We start from the raw sequence: 26138 nt of genomic DNA, 5'->3' as shown, positions 1-26138 counted from the left end.
GACCAACAGCAGTTAGTTAGAACTGTTCATAGATTTCTGCAGATGACGAGATATTTTGACCAAAGCACTTACCTTGTTAATGCTGTTTTCAGAAAAGGAGAAAAGGGCTAATAGGTTTGAAAGTCTTACCTGTAGGGAGTATGCAGGCATCTGTCGATCAGTTTAGTTCAGTTAAAGACTAGGAACTGTATTATAAGACTGAAGGGTCATCTTTTGTTTTTTTCTAAAATTTTAAGTCTAGTTTTCATAGGTTTGCTTGAAAGTTGTAAATTCTTTGAGGGTAGTAATTATGCCTTCCTTTTATCCTCTTTATTTAGTATCTCATATAATGTTATATGCTCCATGTGTGTCTAATGAATGCCTAGTGAATGAAATGAAATTACTTTTAGGGGTCCTTCATTGAAAAGAATGAAGACTGACATCACCCTTTATTTATCTTTTTCATTTCTTGGTGTTACTTTACCAATTAATCTTTCTTCCTACATGCTCAGCCATAAGGAAAAAGAATGCTGTTGAATTTTTAATGAAAGTCCTTACTTCTTATGTAACACTGGGCTTTTGATGTCTCCAGTGACAAATTAGAGTATTGAAAAATCATTTTATTGGTTGACTCAGGCATTGGGTAGGTGTATAGATTATAAAATTCATTAACTAGAACAGATACATTATATTTTTAAAATATATTTATTGATTTCCAAGAGGAAGGGAGAGGGAGAAAGAGACAGAAACATCAGTGATTAGAGTGTATCATTGATCAGCTGTCTCCTGCACACCCCACACTGTGATCGAGCCCACAACCCAGGCATGTGCCCTGACCTGGTTCATAAGTTGACGCTCAAGCACTGAGCCACATCAGCTGGGTATTTTTATATTTATATATCTTTTATTGTTGAAACAGGTACATTTTTTATCTAAATAGTTAATATGCCCTTTTTTTTTTTTTTTGCAAAATAGTTAACATCCAGTTAATAGCAAGAATTTTGCCTTTTTAAAAAACAACAACCAGCCCTACCTGGTTTGGCTTAGTGGATACAGCGCAGCCTGCAAACTGAAGGGTCTCAGGTTCGATTCCGGTTGGGGGCACATGCCTGGGTTGTGGGCTCAATCCCCGGTGGGGAGTGTGCAGGGGTCAGCTGATAGGTGATTCTCTCTCATCATTGATGTTTCTGTCTCCCTCTCCCTTCCTCTGAGAAATCAATAAAAATATATTTAAAAAATTAAACAAAACAATGAGATCCTTTAAAAAACACACACAGTAGCCACATAATTGATTTTAAATACATTTTTCAAGAAACTGAACCTGCATTCAGAATGATCAAAAAGCAGAAGTTTTTTAGTTTCTGGGTCAGATGTTATGTGAATCTTAAACAGAATAAGCTCTAAAATACTAGTATCTCATAAGCATGTGAAACCTTCCTAAATTATATTTTATAAAGAGAAAGTCGGCACTTTTTTTTTTTTTTTTTATAAATATATTTTATTGATTTTTTTACAGAGAGGGATAGAGAGCCAGAAACATCAATGAGAGAGAAACATTGATCAGCTGCCTCCTGCACACTCCCTACTGGGGATGTGCCCGCAACCAAGGTACATACCCTTGACCGGAATCGAACCTGGGACCTTTCAGTCCACAGGTCGACGCTCTATCCACTGAGCCAAACCGGTTAGGGCAGTCGGCACTTTTTTAGTTGAAATTCTTTAATGAGTAACCATTCTGTTCTGTTATATATATATTTATACAAGAATTCAGTAATGCCATTGTGGCTTAATCTGGAGACAGCTCATGTGAGAGGCTGGCTCCCTTCTGACTCTTAAGTCGGTCAGCTATTCAGGTGATGGGATAGCAAGAACCTCAGAGTTCAGTGTGGTCCAATAGTATTTACAGACTACCTGCGATGCACCAGGTTGCTTGAGATTAAAAATAAAAAGGTCATTTATATTGGGTTTCTTTGATCGGGGAGCTCCAGTCTAGTGGCAAAGCATGAATGTAATCAGATCATTTCAGTAGAGGCAGAGAGAATAGGCCTGCAGAGAGTGCTAAGGGGGTGAAGGGTCCTTCGGCAGTGCAATGGAGAAGGACGAGTGTGCACTTTGGAATTAGACCAAGGATCAGATGCCAGCTCTGCAACTTACTAGCTTGATGATTTTGGTCAGGAAACGTGTATTTTCTAAACTTCAGTTTTCTCATCTTTAAAATGGGGATAATAGCACACACTTTACAGTTTATAACATCTATAAGATGCCAGCCAATAGTAAGAGCTTGTTAATTCCTTTTCCATGTCTCTCTTTACATTTCAGTCACTAATTTTAGCATCCATTGTAGCAATTACTAATATGGTTCTAATGGAAAAGGAATCCTTATTGAAGAACTAAGTCAGTACATGTAGAAGGAAAGTAGGGAGTAGAAAACTCACTATTGGAATGCCATAATAATAATTGATGCAGGCATTATACACCAATGGATGCTAAAATTAGTAGGTAAAAGTTTAGGAAAAACAGGATATTTGTATAGTTTCAAAGTATTTCCCCAAATAATTTTTTTATTAATTACAATGGGAAAAGTAAGCGTTGATGAGCAGATGGCTTTTCATAATTGCTTGTAGAGCCTACATGAGTTACTCAGTTATAACCAAAAGAATAAAATAGTGCACTCACAGCAATGACATCTGGCAGACACCACCCCAACCAAGTGATCAGTGTTAACTTCACCAGTACTACAGTGAACAGCATCATGAACCCCTGGTGTGATGCTCTGAGAAAGGCATGGTACCTCTGTGGTATTCTTCCTAGTAAGACATAAGCTCAATTTAATCATGAGAAAACACCAGCCAAACCCAGATAAAGGTCATTCTATAAAACTAGTGTTCCCGTTGCAGGAAAAATCCTGCAATAGGATTTCCTGCTGCACTCTACCCCGCCTCCACTCCGCCCTTGTCGCCCGCCCCACCTTCTCCTCCAGCCTGCCTGCGTTTCCCTTCGCCCCCGGCCCCGCCTCCGCCCTTGTCGCCCGCCCCACCTTCTCCTCCAGCCTGCCTGCATTTCCCTTCACCCCCGGCCCTGACTTCTTTCCTCCCTTCTCCTCCCTGCCCCCCGCCGCGGCTTGCTTGCTTCTTCGAAGCTTTACTCCCTTCTGCAGCTCTTGGCTTCTTTCGACGCTGTCTTGATATGCAAATTAGCCACCATCTTTGTTGGGGTAATTTGCATACTCGTCCTGATTGGCTGGTGGGCGTGGCTTATGTGTAGCGAAGGTGCGGTGAATTTGCATATTTTTCTATTATTAGATTAGATAACTGAACAATGCTCTTTAGAAGTATTAAGATCATTGAAGACAAGGAAAGACCAAGGAACTGTCAGAGGTGGGAGGAAATAAGGACACATGACAACTAAATGCGAGGTGGGATTCAGGTTAGATGCTAGAACAGAAAAGAGAGATTAGTGAAAAAATTGAAATCCAAGTAAAGTCTGTATTTTAGTTAATAGTATTGTGCTAGTGTTAATGTCTTAGTTTTGACATTGTACTGTGGTTATGAAAAATGTTAACATTAGGAAAAACTGGGTGAAGGGCATACAGGAACTCTCTCTACTATTTTTGAATTCTGAACTCTTGTATAAGTCTTGAGTTGACTTTTTTTTAAAAAACACCTCATATGTAGAGTCTGTATTTCTTACACCTTTACAGATGTCACCCTTCCTCGCCTTAAGGCCTTTATACCTCAGCTCCTGTCACGGCTGCACATTGAAGCCCTTCTCCATGGAAACATAACAAAGCAGGTGGGTGGTTAAAGTTTTAGCAGTCTTTCATGAATCAGTGCAAGAGAGTCTTTACCCTCGTCTGTCTAAAGCTGTTCACCACCACAGTGTGATTATAATAGCACATCTGTGTTCACTCAGCCCTCTCTGCTCTGTGGAGGAAGGAAGGAGGCATGGGGGAGCAGAATGATAGAAGATTGTGGTTAACTGTGGACCTACTGTCATGGCTGTGCGTCTGCTGTTGCCTGCCTTGTGCAATCACAGAAGGAAGTGGCGAAAATTACCCTCATTCTGTGTAAGACAGCAGGACTGTGTAGAGCAGGATGGGGAACATCAGGCCTGTGGGCCGCGTAAGGTCCGCAAAACCATTCGGTCTGGCCCTGCCAAGGCGTAGGGATGAGTTAGTTAAATGTTTGACCAAATACAGCAGGCTAATTTTTAAGTTGATAATTTTCTATGGTCCGCGAAGGATCTTAGAAATATCCAAATAGCCTTTGCAGAAAAAGGTTCCCCACCCCTGGTGTAGTGACGAGGAGCACATGGTGTGGAATTCGAAGCCTGGATTCGAATCCTAACTGTGTCACATACTAGATATGCAATCTTCTGAAAAGATCTTGACCTGTCTGTGCTCAGTTTTCCTATTTGTAAAATTATAATTTTAGGATTAAATTAAATAGTAAAGGCCAAGTTTAGCACATGGATAGCACTCCGGAATTCCTGTGGCAATCTGTCTTAAGAGCCCACCCTCTCTACCACTCTGCTGTATACTGTCTCCAAAACAGTGGCAGAGACAGGGTTCTTAGCAAGGTCAGTTTTATTAAAAAATAAAACCTTGGCCGAAACCGGTTTGGCTCAGTGGATAGAGCGTCGGCCTGTGGACTGAAGGGTCCCGGGTTCGATTCTGGTCAAGGGCACGTACGTGGGTTGTGGGCACATCCCCAGTGCGGGGCGTGCAGGAGGCAGCTGATCGATGTTTCTCTCTCATCGATGTTTCTGGCTCTCTATTCCCTCTCCCTTCCTCTCTGTAAAAAAATCAATAAAATATATTTTTAAAAATAATAATAAAATAAAATAAAAAAATAAAACCTTATGCTCAGCTCCTTTGCTTTGCTGTAACCCCAGCTGTCATTCACTCAGGATGACTAGCTTTCCATCACCAGTACCTCTCCAGCTTTAGCAATGCCTTTCCCAGCATCAGGATGGTCTGGATCTCTGTTTCTCTTCACTACTACCATAGTGACTATTGCAAATTGACAAATTCAATTTTCACCCATTTGAGTAGGATCAAATGTATTTAAGATTTAAAAACCCATTTTTTTATGGTAAACTAGGCTGGTTTATTTCACAGGCATATTTTCATATTGCATGGGCTATTATTCAATATACTGTATTTATTTTCACAGACAAGATACATTGGTGTTCTTGTAATTATTGTGACCTGTATTTTCCACAGGCTGCATTAGGAATTATGCAGATGGTTGAGGACACTCTTATTGAACATGCTCATACAAAACCTCTCCTTCCAAGTCAGCTGGTTCGGTACAGAGAAGTTCAGCTCCCTGACAGTAAGTTGAAATGTTATAACTTTGGTAATGGACAACTTTGACATAATATTGTGGGTAATTACAGGTAGACCAAATTCATTTGGATGATAATGTATTGTTTTATGGTAAAGAACTACAGGATCCTCTACTATTTATAGAGGTATGATTAATGATAGGTAATTCTGTCAGGAAATTCTCAGTAAGTGGGCCAAAGAGGTGAAATTGGAGGTAGGCCATTATTTTGAAGAGAATGATGGAATTGATGGATAATTGAGTGTAGAGGAGTTAGGAAGTAAACATATCACAAAGCTAAAGAAATGTTGATCATGAATCATGAAATAAAATTTATAAAAACTAGAATTATAATATCTAATAGGAAGCCCATAGGTGTCTTTGGCAGAAGTAGTTTTAGGAAAGCTATAGGTGCAGATAACAACATGTATTATTTCATGGATATTTTATGAGGAATTTTAACATAACGGATAATTAATATATCAGAGTTCCAGTGTCAAATTACTTTCACATTAATAATGGTTTCTGTTGATATAAAAACTCATTAAGCATTATTTTCAATATTGTTCAAAATTGTCTAGTGGGACGTAATTTAGACCAGTAATGAAAAGCATTGGTTTTTTTTTTTCAGCCAGACTCGATTATTGGCTGTTCCCCATGCATGTATGGTCTATGCCTTTTCCCCCGGCTATTTTATCCTCCTGAAATGTTGCTCTCTCCCTCACCCACCCCTCCTTTTCCTCATAGAACTACGTCTACACCCTATTCATCCTTCCAAACACATGTTAAAAGCCCCCTAACACATGTTATAAGTCCACCAAACTTTTTCTAAAGCTCCCAGTTAGAGGGATCACTTCCTCGACCTCCCAGCACAGGCTTTCTGAACCTTTCCTTCTTGAAGCTGCTCAGCCTTCTCTTGCATTGGGATTGAAGTGCATCTCCGTGTCCTTTGTTAGCTTATACATTTCTTAAGACCAGGGTCTGTGTCTGCCTCATTTGAGCAGCTACGAAAGCAGCTTGAACATAGTATCGCCTCAGGATGTCATGGTTGAATGTGCAAGGATACCCTGAGCACAGCTCTGCAGTTCCGCATGACCAGTCCTCACAGACCTGGTAATGGTTCATCTCAGACTAATGCTACCTTGTTCCTCAGTCATTGCAAAGTGATGCAGGCCTAGAAACAAAATTTCAAAGGGAAATCTACTTTTCACACCTCTTTGTATTACACCTCCTGCCTTCTCTAGCTTCTCCTAGGACCTATCTCTCTTGTCTCTCAAATGCCCTCACAGATTTCCCCATTCTCACAAATAACTCAGTTCATATCCCCTTCTCAAAATGCTAGGTGTTAGGAGACATTCTAATTTAGCCAGCTGATCAGTAATGAATATCTTTTAAAAATAGATATATTTTATTGATTTTTTACAGAGAGGAAGAGAGAGGGATAGAGAGTTAGAAACATGGATGAGAGAAAAACATCGATCAGCTGCCTCTTGCACACCTCCCACTGGGGATGTGCCCGCAACCAAGGCATATGCCCTTGACCAGAATTGAACCTGGGACCCTTCAGTCCCCAGGCCGACGCTCTATCCACTGAGCCAAACCAGTTAGGACAGTAATGAATATCTTAAGTAGTCCTTCACTAACTCTCCATGGGACAGTACTAACAGTTTAAAAAGAAATAATTCAGGCATTGTGAAGAAGGAGACATTTGGGGATGAGTATGAAAAGGCTGGAAGTGTGTGTGGGAAGGTGGATTACAGCCTGTGCTGCCGGGATAAGTTTGTTAGTCCAAGTTGGACCTGGTCAGAAAGGGAAATAGGTGAAATGCAAGTCCAGGCTGCTCTGCCGCCCTTTACTGCTGATGTCTAAATTAGCTGCTAGAAGAGTGAGCAACCCTGTCATTACTGTGTCTGAGAAATCTTAAATTTTGAGTCATACAGTACTAAATACTAAGCACTGTATATTTGCTTCTTCACATTTATTGCTCTTGAAATAAAGTTATCAGATCATAAAGCATAATTGTCTCTTCATAATTGTGATGAAATGTTGCTCGGTGTACTTGAGTGTTAGTCCTAGCTGTCCATCATTGGACTTTGTGTCCTTGGACGAGTTGCCCCTTCTCAGGGTCTCAGTTTTCTCCTCTGCAGTGAGATGTCAGGCATTGTACACATTGGTGTAAATCTGGGACGTGACCTTTAGTGTGGGTGTGGGAATAAAAGTTAAGTAGAAACTCAAGATAATAAAGGCACAACTAGTAATTAACTTTTTTTGTATGGTTATTAACCCTTTGCACTCGCTTGCTTTTTTCTCGATTCCTTTATTCTACTCGGGATTTAATTTTTTAAATACCCCAGATTTTACAAAGCACGGCAATAGAATAAAAAACTGGAGTTTCTTTTCATACAAACTTATTTATTTGGATTTTTTAATATTTCAAATTATTGATACATTCAAAGAGTAATTTTAATCTCTATAATTTTTCATGGTGTGATACTTTTTGAAACATTCACCCACATGAAGACCTGGTTTACATTCACATGTTTCGCAAATATAAATCGTCTTTCTTCTTCCTCCTTTGATTTTTCTGTTAGAACAAACAACACAATCTTTGTGCTTTTTGTTAGGGTGAGGTGTGATTATATGGAGCTTTCCATCTAAACGTTGCTCTAAGTTAGTGGATAATAATCTACCCCTGGAAGTTAGTGTACTGGTCTAACCTTTTTCACATGACTGATGTGTCTTAGAAACAAATAGCCTTTGAAGATGCCATTGGTGAAGCTTAGGTGGTGGCATCAGTTGAGATGGCATTTACATTTTACTTGTCCTTTCATGCTAATGAAAACAAGAAAAGATACTGGAAAAATAGACAAAAATCCCCCTTCCCCCCGCGGTGAAACTACGTGTCAAGTGTGGCTCGACATACGAGCTGCTACCGATGCTAACCGTGTCGAGTCACACTCGATATCCGAGTGCAAAAGGTTAAAACATAGGTGTTATTTCTATTGAGGTTTTTACATGTATTAGCTAGTTCTAATCTAGTACATACACTACATTGTTCATTTTATTAACTATGGATCTTATTTAGCATTAATACTTAGTCATAAAATACTTAGTCTTTTATAAGTTTTTTGCCCTTTAAATTCAGTGCATGTTTAATGGTGGCCCACCACATACAAATCACTGTAATAGGATTCCCAGAGTTGAGTTTCACATTCTAATAAATTAATTGCAGTTTGGAATTGCCAAAAAAACACACATCAAATTGAACAACTTTTCAAAGCCAAACAAAACACTAACCTGCCTGAGCCCTGAATAAGTGTTTGGGTGTGTTGTTCTCTTCCAGAAGGGTGGTTTGTTTACCAGCAGAGGAATGAAGTTCACAATAACTGTGGCATCGAGATCTACTACCAGACAGACATGCAGAGCACCTCGGAGAACATGTTCCTGGAGCTCTTCTGTCAGATCATCTCCGAGCCCTGCTTCAACACCCTGCGCACCAAGGAGCAGCTGGGTGAGAGGCGGGGGGGGGCGGGGGGGGGGGGGGGCGAGCAGCGGGTGTCCTAGACCTTGAGGAGCAACCTTTGTCCTCAGGAAAAATTCTATGTTGCTTCAGGCGTGCTCTATTCAGAAAGACTTGTGAAACTGGTTTATGGGGGATCTACTTCTAAAAGATAAGCAATTAATAGCTTACAGACACAAAAGCAGTTCGTAAGGAGATGACACTGTGTTTACAATACATACATGTCAATAAAGAGGAAATGTGGGTGGAGGAGAGAGGATGCTAAGGGCAGGCTGTTACGGGTGGCAAGGTGGGAAGCAGGCCATCCAGAGCTTAGGCTCACTAACTGGCTTCTCTGAGGGTGCAGGTTTTTTCTCTTATTCTTCCTGGGACACATAGAAGGTACTCAGTGTTTGTTAAGGAACTGTTTCAGGCAGAGATTTAAGCACTATTTAAAGTCTTGGAGATCTTAGCAGGTTGATTAATGAGAGGGGGGGAAAAGAATCTCCAGTAATACTGGGAAGAACCAGTGAAAAAGGATTTGGGGGAGTCTCTCCAAGTACTAATTTTTTTTTCAACAACCATCATGGCAGATGCTGGACCATGGCCATAGCTGTTATGGCTGGACTTTCCCTTCAAGGAGCTCACAATCTAATCAGGAAGGCAGACCTGTAAAGGGATAATAAGAATTATAGTACAGTATGGTTTAAACTCTGAAGGCTCTACTGAAGAGCGTTTTAGAAGTGTGGTCCAGGGCCGAGCAGCTGAAGGAGGCACACCATGAGTTTAGTTTAGAAAAGATGTTGAGGGGAGGTACTAGTGCATGGGCTCAATCTCTAGAGATTTCCAGTCTGTATGGGGTTGGTCTAGGAGTGGGTTATCTAACAGAAAATTCAATGGTGGAAGCAAGTTCACATCAGAAACTTGAATGTGAAAGGAAACAGTGCCAGGACAGTGGACAGGGATGGAATAACTTTAATATAGATTAAAGGGGAGTAACTAGCAGATAACTAGGAGTTGTGGGATGTTGAGCTGAATGATGAATAGGGTTCTTTCTTTGTTTTATTTTTGTATTAAGAAGAAAGAGTTTATCACTACTTTTTTGACTATTCTTTAGAGAGTTCTTCTGTTTTGTCCTGAATATACTTTAATTATTCATATTTCTTCAGAGGTTAATAATATAGAACCCTAAAGTGGATTTTATTTGCTCTGACAGCATAATTTTTGAAAGATTAAAAGTCTGAGTCTCGCCCTAGCCGGCTTGACTCAGTGGATAGAGCATCAGCCTGCGGACTGAATGGTCCCAGGTTCGATTCTGGCCAAGGGCACATGTCTGGGTTGCGGGCTCGATCCCCAGTGGGGGGTGTGCAGGAGGCAGCCGATCAGTGATTCTCATCATTGATGTTTCTATCTATCTCTCCTTCTCCCTTTCTCTCTGAAATCAATAAATATATATATATATTTTTTAAAAGTCTGAGTCTCAAATGCCCAGGTCCTGACTGGCTGGTGTTTATGTTTCAGGTTATATCGTCTTCAGTGGTCCACGTCGAGCCAATGGCATACAGGGCTTACGATTCATCATCCAGTCGGAAAAGCCTCCTCACTACCTAGAAAGCAGAGTGGAAGCTTTCTTAGTCACCATGGAAAAGTCCATAGAGGACATGACAGATGAGGCCTTCCAAAAACACATTCAGGCGTTAGCAATTCGCCGACTAGACAAACCAAAGAAACTGTCTGCAGAGTGTGCTAAATACTGGGGGGAAATCATCTCCCAGCAATACAATTTTGACAGAGGTAAGGCAAAATGAGGACCCCAACATTCATGGCATGTACACGTAACTTTTAAGAACATTGAGGCCATTCGTTTTGTAGGTGATGGTCTAGTACTGATTTGGGAGGGGGTGGGGGCACAGCACTTCTAAAAAACCATTCTCCTCCTATATAATAAAAGCCTAATATGCAAATCGACTGAACAGCGGAATGACCAGTGGAATGACTGGTCGCTATGATGCGCACTGACCACCAAGGGGCAGATGCTCAATGCAGGAGCTGCCCACAGGCCCCAGGCCAGCCAAGTCGGGTGCCGGCGGGGGCCCCCTGATCACCCGCCCGTTGCCCCACAGTTCTGCCCTGATCACTGGCCAGGCCTAGGGACCCTACCCATGCATGAATTTTGTGCACCAGGCCTCTAGTTTAACATAACTTTCCTATTGAAAACTTTATTTTTTTTTTTTCTTCTCTGAAGCTAGAGCTGGATCTACCTATATCTCATACTAATGCACTAATAATAAATCTTATTTCACTTTTTGTGCTCAATCACTCTGCCCTGAGGCTCTGAGCATGGATATGTAGGCATATATATCCCATAACACTGAAAAAAAATAAAAATTTGCAGATTCAACTCTCTTGAGGCAGTGCTGCCCTGGAGGCACAGGGGTTCAAACATTTGCCTTTAGGGATCTCCAAAAATGTGTCAGTGCTTTTAGATTTGGGAAAGCTATGCTCCCCAGAGCCTCTGCTTACCAGCTTCCTTCCACCTCTCTTCTAGAGCAGAAATAACAGTGGGGTGCGCTAAGCTACACTGAAAGTCAAGAGAGTTGGGTTGTGTTCTCATTCTGATACCGATAAGCTGAAGATCTTGGCCAGCTTACCTTTTTGGGCCTCTGTTTCCTTACCTGTAATATTTCAAGCTGTTGTATTCACTATTAATATAGTACTGACCTTTTACTGGCATTTGCCATGTGCCCTAGCTATGTGTTATTGTTCGTTATCATTTTTATTAGTTCTCACTACAGCCCTGTTAATAGTTATTAGTCCCAATTTCCAGATGAGGAAACTGAGGCCCAGAAAAGTGGAAATGACTAGCCCAAGACGCAACAATTCAAATGTAGAAAGCCAGGACATCCTCTTAACATTTTACTTGAAATTTATTCCCTTACCACTTGTAGGAGCAGATGATCACTTAAAAATGTGGATACTTAGGAGTGTTGAAGTGAAGTATATTGTCACTTCATATAGTATTCTGGGCTACTTAACATGGGATTATTAGTAAATTACTGTATGATTATTTTTTCAGACAATACAGAAGTTGCATATTTAAAGACACTTACCAAGGAAGATATCATCAAATTCTACAAGGTAAACTCAGTTTCTATATTTAGATTTTGACTGATAAGGAAATATTGTATGTGCTGTGTTATGTGCTTGTTGCTGCTTTTAACCCATTTGGGCAGGATGTATGAAGGGATTTTTATGGATGGGGGTAATTTGGACATATAACTGTTAGAGAAAAGAGACAATTCATATTGAACCCAGGGACCAGGGACTGTGATGGCACATTCTGCCTTCAGGATTCATCTCTTTACACCCTTTTGTTTCTTCTCTCCGTTCCCCACCCTAAGCCCCCAAAGAACATTCCTGAGCTTATTAGGTGGGAAGCAAGAGCAAATACTCTCTGACAACCATAAATTGTCTTCACCCTTTTAGGTGCCACTGTGGCTGCTTCTTTAGATAAATGATCACTCACTCTACCTTTGAACAGTGTTCTGGGATCTTACGAGTTTTGAATGCCTGTGCTTATAGAGAAAGTTTATCAAAAGAAAAGAGAAACACCACTATTAAAGTTTTCCCAGTGCAGTTTTAAGAGGTTAGCACCATCTAAATTTCCCCCACCTGTAACAAAATTCTAAGAAGGGTAGCAAACATTTTGTTAAGTGGTTATATAATGTATAATAAGCATGCTAAGTGCAGAAATTAAAATTTTTTACTGCAATGAAGTTACACTTCAAGTGTTACATATGTTTTTTGTAATATATTGTGACTTCTCTGTAAAATACTTTTATGTCTGTTTTGCAGGATAAAGAGCAAAATTATACTCTGTAATTACTATGGTGCCTTACAATTATATCCTAGGTAGTTCTCTAGCCATTTCTCCTGGCTCATATCTGATTTGTTAGGTGCCAGTTGTTTGGTCAGGAACTCAGTCCTGCCCTGTGCTAACATCTCTTTGGGGAGGGAATTCGTCTACTTTACAATGTCATTTTCAGGGATATACAGTAACTGACAATACAAGAGTCAGTACATGCAGTTCTCAACAGAATGGTTTTGTGAAATTACTTGTACAGTGAAGGCTAATCACGTTTTTCTCCTGAGGTGGGGTTTCCAGTGTTGGTGCTGTGAGGGAATGAGGAAAAGGCTGTGTCCTGACCGGGAGGTGCCGAGAGTCTCCTAGAGGAAAGGGTGACCTTGCACTGACAAGTCACTTACACTTCCTGCCCCAAATCCCCTGCAAAACTACAAGCCAGTAACACCTTAGCAATACAAAAAGGGAGACAATACAATTTTAGTTTCAAAATTTAACGTTAAAAGCCAGTATTTTGAATGCACTTTTTTTTAGCAATGAGATTTGAGCTTTTTGGCTGTGGAAATGGCTGGGAAAATTATTTTCTTTACTTCACAGCTCCCTTCGCATTGTGTAAAGGAAGATAAGAGTCTCATCTAAACTACTCTTGCTCTTTTGCAGTAATAGTCTTAAAATATAAGTATATTTTTGCCCTAACCGGTTTGGCTCAGTGGATAGAGTGTCGGCCTGCGGACTCAGGGGTCCCAGGTTCGATTCCGGTCAAGGGCACGTACCTCAGTTGTAGGTCGATCCCCAGCCCTGGTTGGGGCCCATGTGACAGGCAAGTAGTGGACGTGTCCCTCTCACATCGGTTGGTTCGTGGGCCTTTAGAGAAATGGGGATTATTCCCAGTTGGTCAGGAAGTTGAGGACAGTCTGAAACCGAAGAGGGTATTCTACTGTCAACTTCTGTAGGTTAATAAGAAGACTGAAGGTTTGGGTGAAAAGTGATCAAGAATAGATCTTTGGAAGCAAACTTGTCACTCCAGTCAGATGCTCTTATCCATGTTCCTGGCGGCAGACCTGGCCTGAATTCTGAAAGAACTGGGGAGGCCAGAGCACACGTGTGGGAGAACCTGGCCGCTCACCAGCTGGAGAAGCCGTGGTCGGTGTGCTGCGTAGCATCGGCAGGGCCTCCATGGCAGCTGCACAGGACCAGGCTTATCATAACAGCTCCATAGTAACTGGGGTTGATTTGGCTTCGCTGATGGTCTCTTCCTCTGAGGATACAAAACATTACTTCGGCCTGAGGCATCAGGGGAAGCTTTATCACAACTTAGGTTTTCCCTTCGGGAAACACGGATAAAGATCCAGCACTAGGTAAAAGGTGAAGAGACACTACACTCCCCACGGATCTGTCTGCCAGCCGCCCACTGCAGGTGCTCATGGCCGTGATCCAGGGGAGGCCTCCAAAGCAATGTGGCGGAATGGAGAGCAAGCAGACCTCCCTTCCGGCATCATCCCTTAGGAGCTGTGACACCAAGTCCTTCTACTAGTGCTTTAGAGGTCGTGTCTTAGCTTATAGAGACTCAAATGAGCTGACATAGGAGAGTGCTTGGTACAGAGCAGAACTCTCAACAAATGCTAGTTTCCTTCTCTTGGTAGCTGCAGAATCGGAGAAGGTTCTTCTTTTTTTTTTTTTTTAAATATATTTTATTTTTTACAGAGAGAAAGGGAGAGGGATAGAGAGTTAGAAACATGGATGAGAGAGAAACATCGATCAGCCGCCTCCTGCACACCCCCTACTGGGGATGTGCTTGCAACCAAGGTACATGCCCTTGACCGGAATCGAACCTGGGACCCTTCAGTCCGCAGGCCGATGCTCTATCCACTGAGCCAAACCGGTCAGGGCCGGAGAAGGTTCTTAGAGGAGCACGCTTTGTGGGCGTCCCTTGACTAAGCGCAGGCCATTGTCCCAGTATCATACCCCAGTGAGTGCAAGGCTCCGTTTTTAATCCCAGCGGAGGTACTTATTAGGCATAGGGGTTTGATCGCATCACCTAATCTCCTTGGACGCGTTTGTGAAATGGGGTGAAGAATAATTCTTGCCTGAGGTTTGTAGAGTTTAAATAACGGATTGCAAGTGTGGAGGAAGGAAAGGAAGCGGACTCTTCCTTGCTGTAAGAGAGCATCTTTTGTCCCTTCGTGGGACGAAAGGTGACTCGGCTGTTCTCTCTGCCTAGGAAATGTTGGCAGTGGATGCCCCGAGGAGACATAAGGTGTCCGTCCATGTTCTTGCCAGAGAAATGGATTCTTGTAAGTATTGAATATTGACTTTTTAAAAACATGTATGTTTTTAGGCACCTGTAGCCGTCTCTTGCCATAGCCACATCCTTACGGAGCACCAGGAAGTAAAGAAGTGCAGAGGGGAGCTGGCTGTCTGCTCTAGCAAAGCCAAAATAGAGGGAAGGGGCAATGAGGCAGCAGAGGAGAGAGCCGACCAGGTGGCACAGTGCCAAGCTGGCCGCGGTGCTGTGAGAAAACACAGCTACTGGCTGGTGGGACATCCCGAGGAAGTTGTGTGGAGCACTGTGTGTATGTGTGTGGGGGGAGGGGGGGGACGCGGGCAGGGGGCCATCTGCTCAGCCCTGCCCGTCTCCTGCCTCTGACTGGCCAAGTTTGCCCCACAACCAATAAGTCCTGCTGCCTTCTTGGTTGTTTTGGTGGCCAGAGCTTCAGGGTCCAGTGAGGTCAGACCTGGGCACTAAAATTGCTGCTTTAATAACCATGGTAACATCATGAGCCATCACTGGGACTCCAGGTAGGAGGCAGGACAGCAGGCAGGGCTCGGGGAGCAGGCAGCCGGAGAGGATCTGAGAAGTACACGAACCAGGTCTGGTACAGCTGTGTAATGAGCTGAGTCTGGTTTCGATTTTATTTTTAAAGTTGCTCTTGTTGTGCTAGTCTCAGTCAGTGCAAAGCACTAAACCCTTTGTTTTTTTATAGGTCCTGTGGTTGGAGAGTTCCCGTGTCAAAATGATATAAATTTGTCACAAGCACCACCCTTGCCACAGGTAAGAAATGTGAATGTTTTATTAGGTTGCGCTGTTAGAGGACTTACTACCTAGAAGGAGCTTGCTCGTTAGGACATGTAAGACCTAGCGGCTTCAGGTCGCCGACTGTTCGAGCCTCTGCTTTAGGTCTCTCTTAACGGCCAGGCCCCTGCTCCTCCTGACAGCTCCAGGGGCCATACCTTTGTATTTTCAGCTGCACAGAACCTTAGCCTCTGCTCTTGCCTGCCTTTGCCTCTAGCTTAAACAGTTGTGTTACTCTGCAACGAGCCATGTCCAGCCACTTTGGCCCCAGTCCCTTCCGCAGTGCCTGCGTATTTTAACCATCTGGAAGGGCTGGCATTTAATTGCAGGAAGAGGAAAACTGGCCATATAGCCAGGCTCTTGCTGGGTGGGCACGCACGCCGCTGGCACTCTGCTGAAGCCTTGGCACTGAGCCCCTGGTGTGCCAGCCCCAAGAAAGCCGGGGGGGGTCTTCCTTCTGGCCCAGAATCTCACGGGGGCATTCCCGCAGGTTTGCGTAGACCCTCTGACCTGCTGATCCAGGAGGAAAGGTCAGCAGATCATAATATATGGGGTAGAAACTAATGTATGAAAAGAAAAGAAAAATGTCTATGTCCTGTTCGGTCTGCTTTTTAGGCTAAAGGCACTAAGAGACAACTTATTTCCTTTGCAGCCTGAAGTGATTCAGAACATGACCGAGTTCAAGCGTGGCCTGCCACTGTTCCCCCTTGTGAAGCCACATATCAACTTCATGGCTGCAAAGCTCTGAAGATCCCACGGTGGCAGAGTGCAGGTGGACGCATTCCCCGGTCTTCCAGGCTAGGAAACAGTCTTGGCCACTTGAAGAGTTTCTGGTTCACTGTTAGCGACACACATGGAAAAAGAGATGGTGTCAGATGTCATTATGTAGAAACATTAAAAATCCAGAGTAATTAAATTACAAGATCTTATAGATGTAGAGTATTTTTAAAATACATGCCTCTTAAATATTTAAAAATTTTTCATTACTAAGAGAAATTCCCTTATATAACAATGCTTAAAATGATGAATGATATTCCTTTAGGACCTTCTTTCCCTGTTCTGTAAAATAGTTACTTATTAGAAGAAAATGTTACCTTTTTTCTAAAAGCCTCCTAGGTTGACAGCAAAGGCTTCAAAACAGGTAGAAAGAAAGGTAATACCTTTTTAAAAAGTGATCCTCAAACTTGCTTTCTACCTGATGGTTTCATGTAAATCAATGGAGAACATTACATTTGGCAGATAATGAACAAAGCAATGCAATTTTCTTTTATTAGTGAAATTGCTGAATATAAGGCATGGTTTTAATCTTTTTATAAAATTTGAACATGTTTTTTATTCAAACTAGTCAAATGCTGGAAAACCCTAGAACACCCTACTTTATAGTGCTAGAAATACAGACTCACCTTACATCAATTTTGTCCCAAACTGAATTTCTCAGGATTAGTGTGATTTGTTTCTTTCTGATTGAACTATATCGACATTCTTGTTGTTCGTCGTTGGTTTGTGGTGTTCCATCAGTTTTACTTTTCCCCATCAACATGTTACTGTATTTAACAAGTACAAATAGGGTGAACTTCAGATCCCACTGAGTGTGTGACATGCTTTTCCAACATCAGCTCACGTAGACACCTGTCACTTTTTATTACTGTGAGTGGCAGTGAGTATATGAACCAAAATATTTGCCCCATTGTGAATTGAAAAGGCAACAAGAACAAAGCCACCTTTTTGGAGGTATAAAAACATAAAGTCTTGGATTCTCTACTAGCATGATTTCCATAGGACCCTAAAATCCATTTTTACTGCCGGTCTAATATTCCCATAAGCATTAAGTTATTTTTTTTATATATATAAATATAAACATATGAACACACAAATGATGACTGCAGTGGACTTTTAAAAAATATTTTCTCATGAGATACTATTTTAAGTGAAATTGTTACTATAGCTTTAACAGCTGTTTTGAAATATTTGCTGTTATTAAAACTTCAAGAGAAATTGTGACTACCTTCCACACACAGGCACCTGTACCAATAGTGGCCCTGTTGTCCACTAACTCAGGCAGAGTAAGGAGTGGCATTTTCCAGTGACCTGTTACCTCCACACGAGCCCATTGGGCAGGATTTCTTTCTGTAGAATCATGTCTTTTCACATCTTCAGTTTTCACATTTTCCAAGTAATCTAAATTTGGGGCAAGAGTGATCTAATCACTGCTGCGGAGGCTGCTTTGGAAAGCGGGGCTCCATTTCCGTCACATAAACGTGGTGCTGTAACTGTCTTTCTATCCTTACCTTCACGGCTTCCTTGTGTGAAGCCAATCTTGGTCCGTCAGAAGGTGCGTGAGTCAGCACTGCCTTCTGGTTTTATGCATTTGTAGACTATGCAGCTTTTCATCGAACTGCAAGTATTTACAAGAGGAATCTAAAATCAGCCGTGAGTGTTCGAGTCCACCACTATAAGGGTGAATAGCTGAGTAACTTTAAGCTCTTGTTAAAACCAACAAAAAAAAAAAAAGGTGAACTTCAAGTTATTTTTATGAGCAAGTCACATGAAGAAATCTGAAAGGAATGGCATGTGGTCTTCCAGGGACGTGGGATTATTCTGGGTGTGCTCCAGCATCGGCTGGGTTCCAGATTGGATCGAGAGCTACCATTGGATCACTCAGGCTTACTAATGGATTCATCTAGGTGGGTCCAAGCTGCAGTCCAGAAACAATATCAGACAACCCAGGTTCTGTATCCCGATACTATTTACTCAGTGCTTAGTAAGGATTTGTGAAACAAACTAAGTTACCTGCGACATTTTACAAGAGTCTTCTGAGCTAGTTGATCTGGAAGAGAGAGCATGTGACACAGCCAGTGTGGTGGAGTGCTAGGGTAATCCTGTTTACAATAAATCGCCTGGATTTAACCTCTGCAGTTTGCATTTGTATTATTTTTACTGTTTCTGTGGCCAGTTCTCAACCTACCTCTCAACATCCTGATTTGACAATGTTTCCTGCTTTCATTGTTCCTACTGCAGAAAGCAGTGAATTTTTTGTTTTAAGTGTACCTGGTAGCATGATTTAGTCAAATAAATGGGTCAGTTTCACATTCTTAAGAGTAGATGGTTTTTGTGAATAAGAATCTCCACGTGAGAAGCTGACCTCCTTGATGTGAGTATTGTCAGAGTCCAAACCCGGAAAGATTTGTCCCCGGCATTACAGGGAAGAAAATAAAAGGTTAGAAAAACAAAAATGTCTCTCCTCTCCTCGACAGCTGGTCTTTGCCTCTTCTTACCATGTCTCTAGCTGCAGGCTAGGCAGATACCCGTGCAGCCCTGGCCTCTGACTCCCTATCAAGATAATCTTTCTGCTCATGTGATTGTCAGCAGGCTCCGACCCGCACTGCAGAAGGGGATCTGCTTGTCCCGAAGTTCCAAGCCGCAGACAGTGGTGCAGCCCCCATGGCGTTGGGCTCCGTGGTGCTGCAGTCCCGTGAGAATCATCTGTCCCCTTCTCAAATTCTTCAGTACAGTTTCTTGAAATATTTATGTTTTCCCCATCTCCCTTTTGTAAGCGTGGTTCCTGCCCTCGGAATCCTTCCCTGCCAGGGCCCTTGCCCAGGTGACTCCTAGATCCCTATTCCGTGCTGCCTGTCAGATGAAGTTCATTTATTGTCCTGGTCAACCTGAACACTGTACGCTCCATTGTTTCTTGTGGCAGAGCTTATTGGTACTATTGCGTTGCTACTTTTCTCATCCAAGTCCAACTCTTCAAAGATGTTACAGCAGTTTGGACAGCTCATAGCCTGCATTAACCTTCACATTATAAATGTAAAGCACTTGGTAGGTTACAGACCACCTTCACAGACATCTTCCACAGAAATCTTGCTGTGGGAGGACTAGGATTAAAATGATCAGAGGTGAAAATAGGCTCAGGACAGCTAAGCCGTGTGTCCAGGATCAGGCTGGAGGCACAGATTCAAGCCTCCACTCAGATCTTTAAACTCTGCACCTCATTTCCTGTAACAATAGCTACCAAGTCCATTAATGCACTTTTGGAACAAAGTAGCAAGGCCGGTGCTTTTACATTTGTCTGAAACTTGACCTTTTTCTCATAGGCCATCTTACTCTCCCAACCGCTGCCTGTTTAGGAGGGAGTGAGGCCGGATCTCAGAGTCTGGGCGCCTCTCCTCCAGTTCACTGTTTCCACTCTGCTGGGCTACCCCGTGGCCAGTCATCACCACCTCCCTGTTGGGTTAATCCAGACCCTCCTGGTCTGCTAACCTCTTAAATCCATGCAAGCGCTCCCTGTTGCCTCCGGAGTGATGAGAGTATCTGGAACCCTTCAAGAAATTCAGCAAAGGAGCGTGAAGAGCCAAGTCTGACCCCCCCACTCAGAGACACCACATTTGCATTGAGTTTCTCTGCAGGCTTTTCCCTGTGCACATAGGATGGGATCATATATTTGGTGTGGCAACTTTCCTTCAGTAATCTACCTGTAATGAGAATTTTCCACATGGATGCTCTGGGAAATAATAAAGTGGTTTTGTTGGTTTTGGGTGTTGGGTGTCATATTACACTGTAGTTTGTTTATCGAATCTTCTTTGTGTTTTGTGGGATGTTTAGGGTATTTTCAAACTTTGTTCCATGATAAACTCCTGGTGCAGAGTATGTGTCTGATCTGATTGTTTTCTTAAATTGCTGGGTTATGGAATAGGAATATATAACTTTTTATTTTGACTTTTAATCTACAGAGTTGTAAAGCAGTACAATGACCTCATGACTCCTTACCTCTAAGTCCATCATCAAGTATCTCCTAATAACAAGGTCCATGTGTAGTAAGGAATTTGGACTCACCCAAAGGAAGGGCTGGTCTCTGACCCCTTTGTCTTGGTTTGGGCACCATACACCAGTAAATTTTACAACTTAGATGAAATAGGTACATTTCTTGAAAGACACAAATTACCAAAGCAGACATGAAAAGAAGGTTTGAATAGGTATTTAAAAAATTGATTTACTACCCTTCCCACAAAGAACATTCCAAACCCAGATGGCTTCACCGGTAAGTTCTGTGAAATGTTTAAAGATGGAATTATACCAGTCTTACAGAACATGTTAAAAAACAGAAGAGAACCCTGTGTACCAGTTAATAAAGCAGATTTTTTTCAATAGATGGAGTTACACATATGTTGATATGTATGCTATTTGATATGTATGCTATTTTGTTGTATTGACAAGCTTCAAAACTTCATATGTCAAGTTTTCTGAAGGTGTTAACATCATAGGTATTTTTACGCTTAAAAATGTCGAATTTCGTGCCAAAAAAGCATTTGCAGGAAGTTTTAATTCATTATTTTGAAGAAAAGTGCTGCTGAAAGTTATCGTATACTTCTCCATCTCAAGATACTTGTGAACACTGGTTTAAATGCTTTAAAGGTGATGATTTCGATGTGAAAGACAAAGAAGGTTCAGGTCAACCAAGAAAGTTTGAAGACCAACAATTACAAGCGTTATTGGATGAAGATGCGTGTCAGACTCAAAAACAACTTGCAGAAAGATTAAACGTTGCTCAGCAAACAATTTCTGATCGTTTACAAGCAATGGGAAAGATTTTAAAGGAAGGAAAATGGGTGCCACATCAACTGAATGAAAGACAAATGGAAAACTGGGAAGTCTTCAGTAAAATGTTTTTTTCAGCGGCATGAAAAAAAGTCTTTTTTGCATCGAATTGTGACTGGCAATGAAAAGTGGGTTTATTTTGAGAACCCCAAACCCACAAAATTATGGGTTGATCCAGGTCAACCATCAACATCGACTGCAAGGCCAAATTGCTTCAGAAAGAAGACAATGCTCTGCGTTTGGTGGGATCAGGAAGGTGTGGTGTATTATGAGCTTCTGCCAAGTGTACCGGTTAATGCAGATTTTGCAATCAAAACACGATTAATTTCAAGAGAAACATCAAAAGTGCTTTATTCAAAGTAATGTCCATCGCGAGCTACACATTTCCCCCATCTTTCAGGTAATTTGTGGATACCGTCCCAATAGAACTTACCTTGTTTTGAGGCAAACCATTCAGAGACCCAATTTTCCGCTTCTTCATACGTTTTGAAGTGCTGCTCAGAAAGTGCGTGTGCCATCGATCGGAACGAGTGGTAATCTGAAGGAGCAAGGTCTGGTGAATACAGCGGGTGGGTTAATACTTCCCAGGCAAGATCCTTTAGCGTGTCTTTAACTGGTTTTGAAGTGTGTAATTGTGCATCATCATGAAGCAAAATTACTTTGCCGAGTCTTCTGGTCCATTCTAGTAGTTTTACGATCTAAGCGTGGTTCCAATTGATTATTTGTTGTCAATAGCGATCTGTATTAACGGTTTCACCTGGTTTTACCAGCTATACCGGTTAATAATGAGGATTTTTTTGATTGATGGAGTTACACATACCACGTTTACCTGTTAATAATGTGGATTTTTTTCAATAGAAGGAGTTACACATACCAATAAACCCACCACCCCAAACAAGGTATACATTTTAACGTCATCCTAGAAAGTTACTTTGTAGCCCTTTCTAGTTAAGTTTTCCCACCACTTCTTGTCCTCTCCAGCAGCAGTTCTGATTTTTTTTTAAATCTCTATAGTTTATTTAGTCTGTTTTAGAACATTATCTAAATAGAATCATACAGTATATATCCTCCTGCGCCTGGCTCCTTTTGCTAAATCCAATGTCTGAGATTTGGCCATGTCTCCAGCTTCTTTTTATTGCTGAGCAGTGCTCCACGTGTGATTTTACTGTTTCCCATCAATATATATTTGGGTTATGTCCAGCCACAGTGAACCCTCATGTACGAGTGATTCTGTGGACATGTGCTTTCATTGTTCATGGTACAGGTGGGTACCAGTTGTACCGGTTAATGCGGAATTTTTTCAGTAGATGGAGTTACACCTATGTTGATACATACCATGGTACATGAGGACAAAGAGGTTTTCCCCCAGGAATGCAATGTTGGTATAATACTTGAAACTCGATTAGTGCTTTTTATCGTAACAGCAGAATTAGTGAGAAAACACACACGATCATTTCAATAGGCACAGTAAAGACATCTTACAAAGTTCTTAATAAAAGCTTTCAGCAGACAAGGAATAGAAGGGAACTTCCTCAACCTAATAAAGGGAATTTACAAAATACTTACTGGCAACATCACATTGAGTGATAAGCTATTGAACACTTTCCCCCTAAAATCTGCACCAAGATGAGGATGTATGCTCTCACCACTTCTGTTCAAACTTGTATTTGAGGCCCTATCAGTGCAGTCAAGATTAGAAAGGATGAAGTAAAAGTGTTCATAAAACGTCATCTGCATCGCGCGCTCACCACCCAGTCAAGTCATCCCCATTCATTCCTCCTCTGCCCACTTCCACATCCCTCACCCCCTTTCCCTCTGGCCAGCACCATACTGTTGTCCATGTCTGTGTGTCATGTGTCATATATATATCTTCTTAATCCCTTCACAGTTTTTCACCCAACTCGGAGGTCCCCCCCCCCCCCCAGCTGTCAGTCTGTTCTATGTATCTATGCTTCTGTTTCTTTTTGTGTGTGTGTGAAATTATTTTGTTGATTAGATTTCCTGTATAAGTGAGCATTTCGCTTAACCATAATGATCTCCTGGTCCATCCATACTGTTGCAAAAGGTAAGATTTGCTTCTTCTTTATGGCTGAGCAGTATTTCATTGTATAAATGTGCCACAGCTTTTTAATCCACTCATCCAGGGACTTGGACTGTTTATTGTAAGTAATGCTGCATTGAATAATCACTTTCTAATCTGTGTTTTACAAATTTAAATTTTTATTCTTTTATTATAGAAGGCTACACCTGTATATGGTAGAACTCATTTAGCAAATACTTATAAAAACTTGATGATAATAAATACTATTTAAAAGTGCAAGAGAAGAAAGTACAGTATATCTAAAAATGGGAAGAGGATGTGCTACTGATTTCCCTTTTGATTATAATGTTCTTGATCTTTAGTAGCATTCAAGGGAAATTAAAAAAGAGAGAGAGAACTTAAGAACGTTAAAACCAAGGAAGCAACTTCTAAGAAATTGAGAATATTATTGGTGGGCATCTTGAGCCTGTTTTGTTCGGTCCCTATGGCTTCAGGAGGTTTGTTCATCACGTGGTTCAGTTGTACCAGTTTTTGTAAAGTTACAGTCCAATATGCTGAATGTTCTTACTGACCTGAGTCTCCTTTAATCTCCACATTAAATTCTGCCGGGACAAGGAACCGATGAATGTAATGTCCTGGTCCCCCTAACCTACCTATCAAGTTGTACTTCACCTCTGGTCTGACTGGCTCCCCCAGTCTTGCTCTCCCACCCCTACCTGGAGCAAGGTGAAAGCACTGTAGCTATTGGAACTGCTTGCAACCATCTCTGCAGCTGTAGTTGCTGTGTTTGCAGCTTGATCTCAATGGGCATTGTCCCCCCTTCCACGGATTTTGTGAAGCGTAATCTGCCCGTGTATCTGCTTCGGCAAAGTCTCACACTCACCAGAGTGGGCGCTAGACTGAAGTTTTACTGGCTAATTAGATTCTTCAAAGCCCTTCCCTTATTGTGGGTGACTAGCAGCTTTGAGCCAATATCTGTCTCAGTGTTTCACACACACAATCAAGTCCCTCGTTCCCCCAAACAGGGAACTCATTAAGCAACACTAGGCTTTGCTGAGACCTGTTCCGCGGTCAAGGAAGCTAAGCTTCCATAAATGTGAGCTTCCGTTTGGCTTTCATTTCAGAGCCTGGTCCACCAGATGGAGACAAAGCACTTCTCCCCGGAAAGGCTCCACACGAAACCCATTCTGTGACTTCACAGCCGCAGCCGCTCCCGTTTATGTAATGTACCACGCAGGGCGAGCATGTGGAAGAGGGGGAAAATGACCTTTGGTATTGCTGCTTGCCAACCAAAGATATTCTTGCCACCACTGGGGAAGATTCTAGGAACTAACTTGAGAGATAGCGTATGGATGACATGTCTTATTGACCCAATTAATTGATCTAGCATTTAGAAATATTTTCAATTCTTTTCCTAGCTCACTTTGATAAAATAGGCCATATAAACTGATATCAAGACTGAGAAAAAAAATTTTTTAAAGGACGATATTATTATTCATATATTATGGAGTGGAAATTTCTGAAATAAAATCACTTGCAAATAGAAATCAACATCAGCATGAGTAAATTAGCTTAAGCTATGCGCACAGATATTTTAGGAAATATGCAGATGTAATAACATAACTTAGATTTATTTTTAAGTCTGAACTACTTGATTGGCAGCTCTCAACTTTCTTGCTCCCATCTTTGCCAAGCTCTCCCTCAGACACTGATCTCTGTCCCCTTGAAGCTGGAGGTGGTCAGCGAGATGGAGGTAGAAACCAGAGGGGAGGGCCTTCCTTCCAGAATAAAATGACAGGGAGCACAAGAGGTACTTTTCTCCCTTGCCCCCCCTCCTTCTGCCCCCATCTTCTTGGGGGGACAAAACTCGGTGGTGGAAGGACCAGCCCTGCCCCTGAGATGACAAATGTGGGGAGGAAGCCAATATAAGGATGGCAGAGATGGCAGGCAGGGGGAGCCTGGATCCTTCCTTGATGAACATTATCCAAGAAAGCATCGTCCGACATTTCACCTGGTTATCTGGTGACTATTTTCAACAGAACGGAGCTAGAAAAGCCAGGCCCTCCCGTCAGCCTCCCGGGACAGCCTGTGACTCTCCAGTGCACACACCAGGTCAGAGCACACAGACCCTGCCAGGGCCAGACACCCAGATAGAATAGAGACAACAAACCCAATAGCAATGGACAACAGTATTTATAGCAACACGGGCCTAGTTTGATCTCGAGGGTCGATGGCACGCAAAGGTGTCTAATTGGACAAAGATGGGAAAGAGCAAGATTCCTCCATTCTGATTAAGCACAGAGGCAATTCGGGATTCGAAGGCCCGGGTGTTCAGGATCATTGCCGGTCTATCGTCCAGCCCCGCGAGGGAGGACTTCATGGGAGAGGATTTCACAGAGCTCAGGGGCTGCTCAAGGAACTCAGGAGAACTGAGCCGGCAAACGCGGGGAAAGATACGATCGGCGCATGGTGTCTCCTTGGAAAGGTCACGAAGGCCTGGTGGGCCCTCCCGTGAGCACAGCACAGACAGGTGCCTCGGGCGTGTGCTGTGCACCAGCTCTGTGAGCAGCCGGAGGTGAGGGTGGACTTCCAGAGGCAGAGGCGGGAGGAAGGACGTCCCCTTCGTGTTGCACTCCCCTGGGGCAGCAGCTCGGGGCCGCCCCGAAGGTATCAGCTTGTGGTAAAGGGTGAATTTGTTGCGAAGCCAAAGTCTGCTGCTTCACACCAGCATCAGGAGCAGGTTTCCTGCCTGCCAGTCT

The 26138-nt window shown here is 42.3% G+C and overlaps 1 protein-coding gene across 4 annotated transcripts in view; it reads left to right on the top strand.

Moving 5' to 3' along the window:
- Nucleotides 1-18829, top strand: part of IDE (insulin degrading enzyme) — a 75973-nt gene extending 57144 nt beyond the window's left edge. For all 4 annotated transcript variants that reach the window (XM_008156910.3, XM_008156909.3, XM_054729379.1 and 1 more), the window contains 8 exons: nt 3680-3771; nt 5204-5315; nt 8650-8817; nt 10327-10599; nt 11882-11943; nt 14889-14961; nt 15652-15719; nt 16393-18829. In XM_008156910.3, the coding sequence (XP_008155132.2) occupies nt 3680-3771; nt 5204-5315; nt 8650-8817; nt 10327-10599; nt 11882-11943; nt 14889-14961; nt 15652-15719; nt 16393-16488 (944 nt within the window). In that variant the 3' untranslated portion in view covers nt 16489-18829. The remainder of the gene's footprint in view (nt 1-3679; nt 3772-5203; nt 5316-8649; nt 8818-10326; nt 10600-11881; nt 11944-14888; nt 14962-15651; nt 15720-16392) is intronic.
- Nucleotides 18830-26138: the final 7309 nt, after the last annotated feature.

Source organism: Eptesicus fuscus, chromosome 17, assembly GCF_027574615.1.
Source record: "Eptesicus fuscus isolate TK198812 chromosome 17, DD_ASM_mEF_20220401, whole genome shotgun sequence".
NCBI lineage: Eukaryota > Metazoa > Chordata > Mammalia > Chiroptera > Vespertilionidae > Eptesicus > Eptesicus fuscus.
The sequence above is the reverse complement of the archived record's forward strand: the minus strand, read 5'-3'. Positions and strand labels throughout refer to the sequence as shown.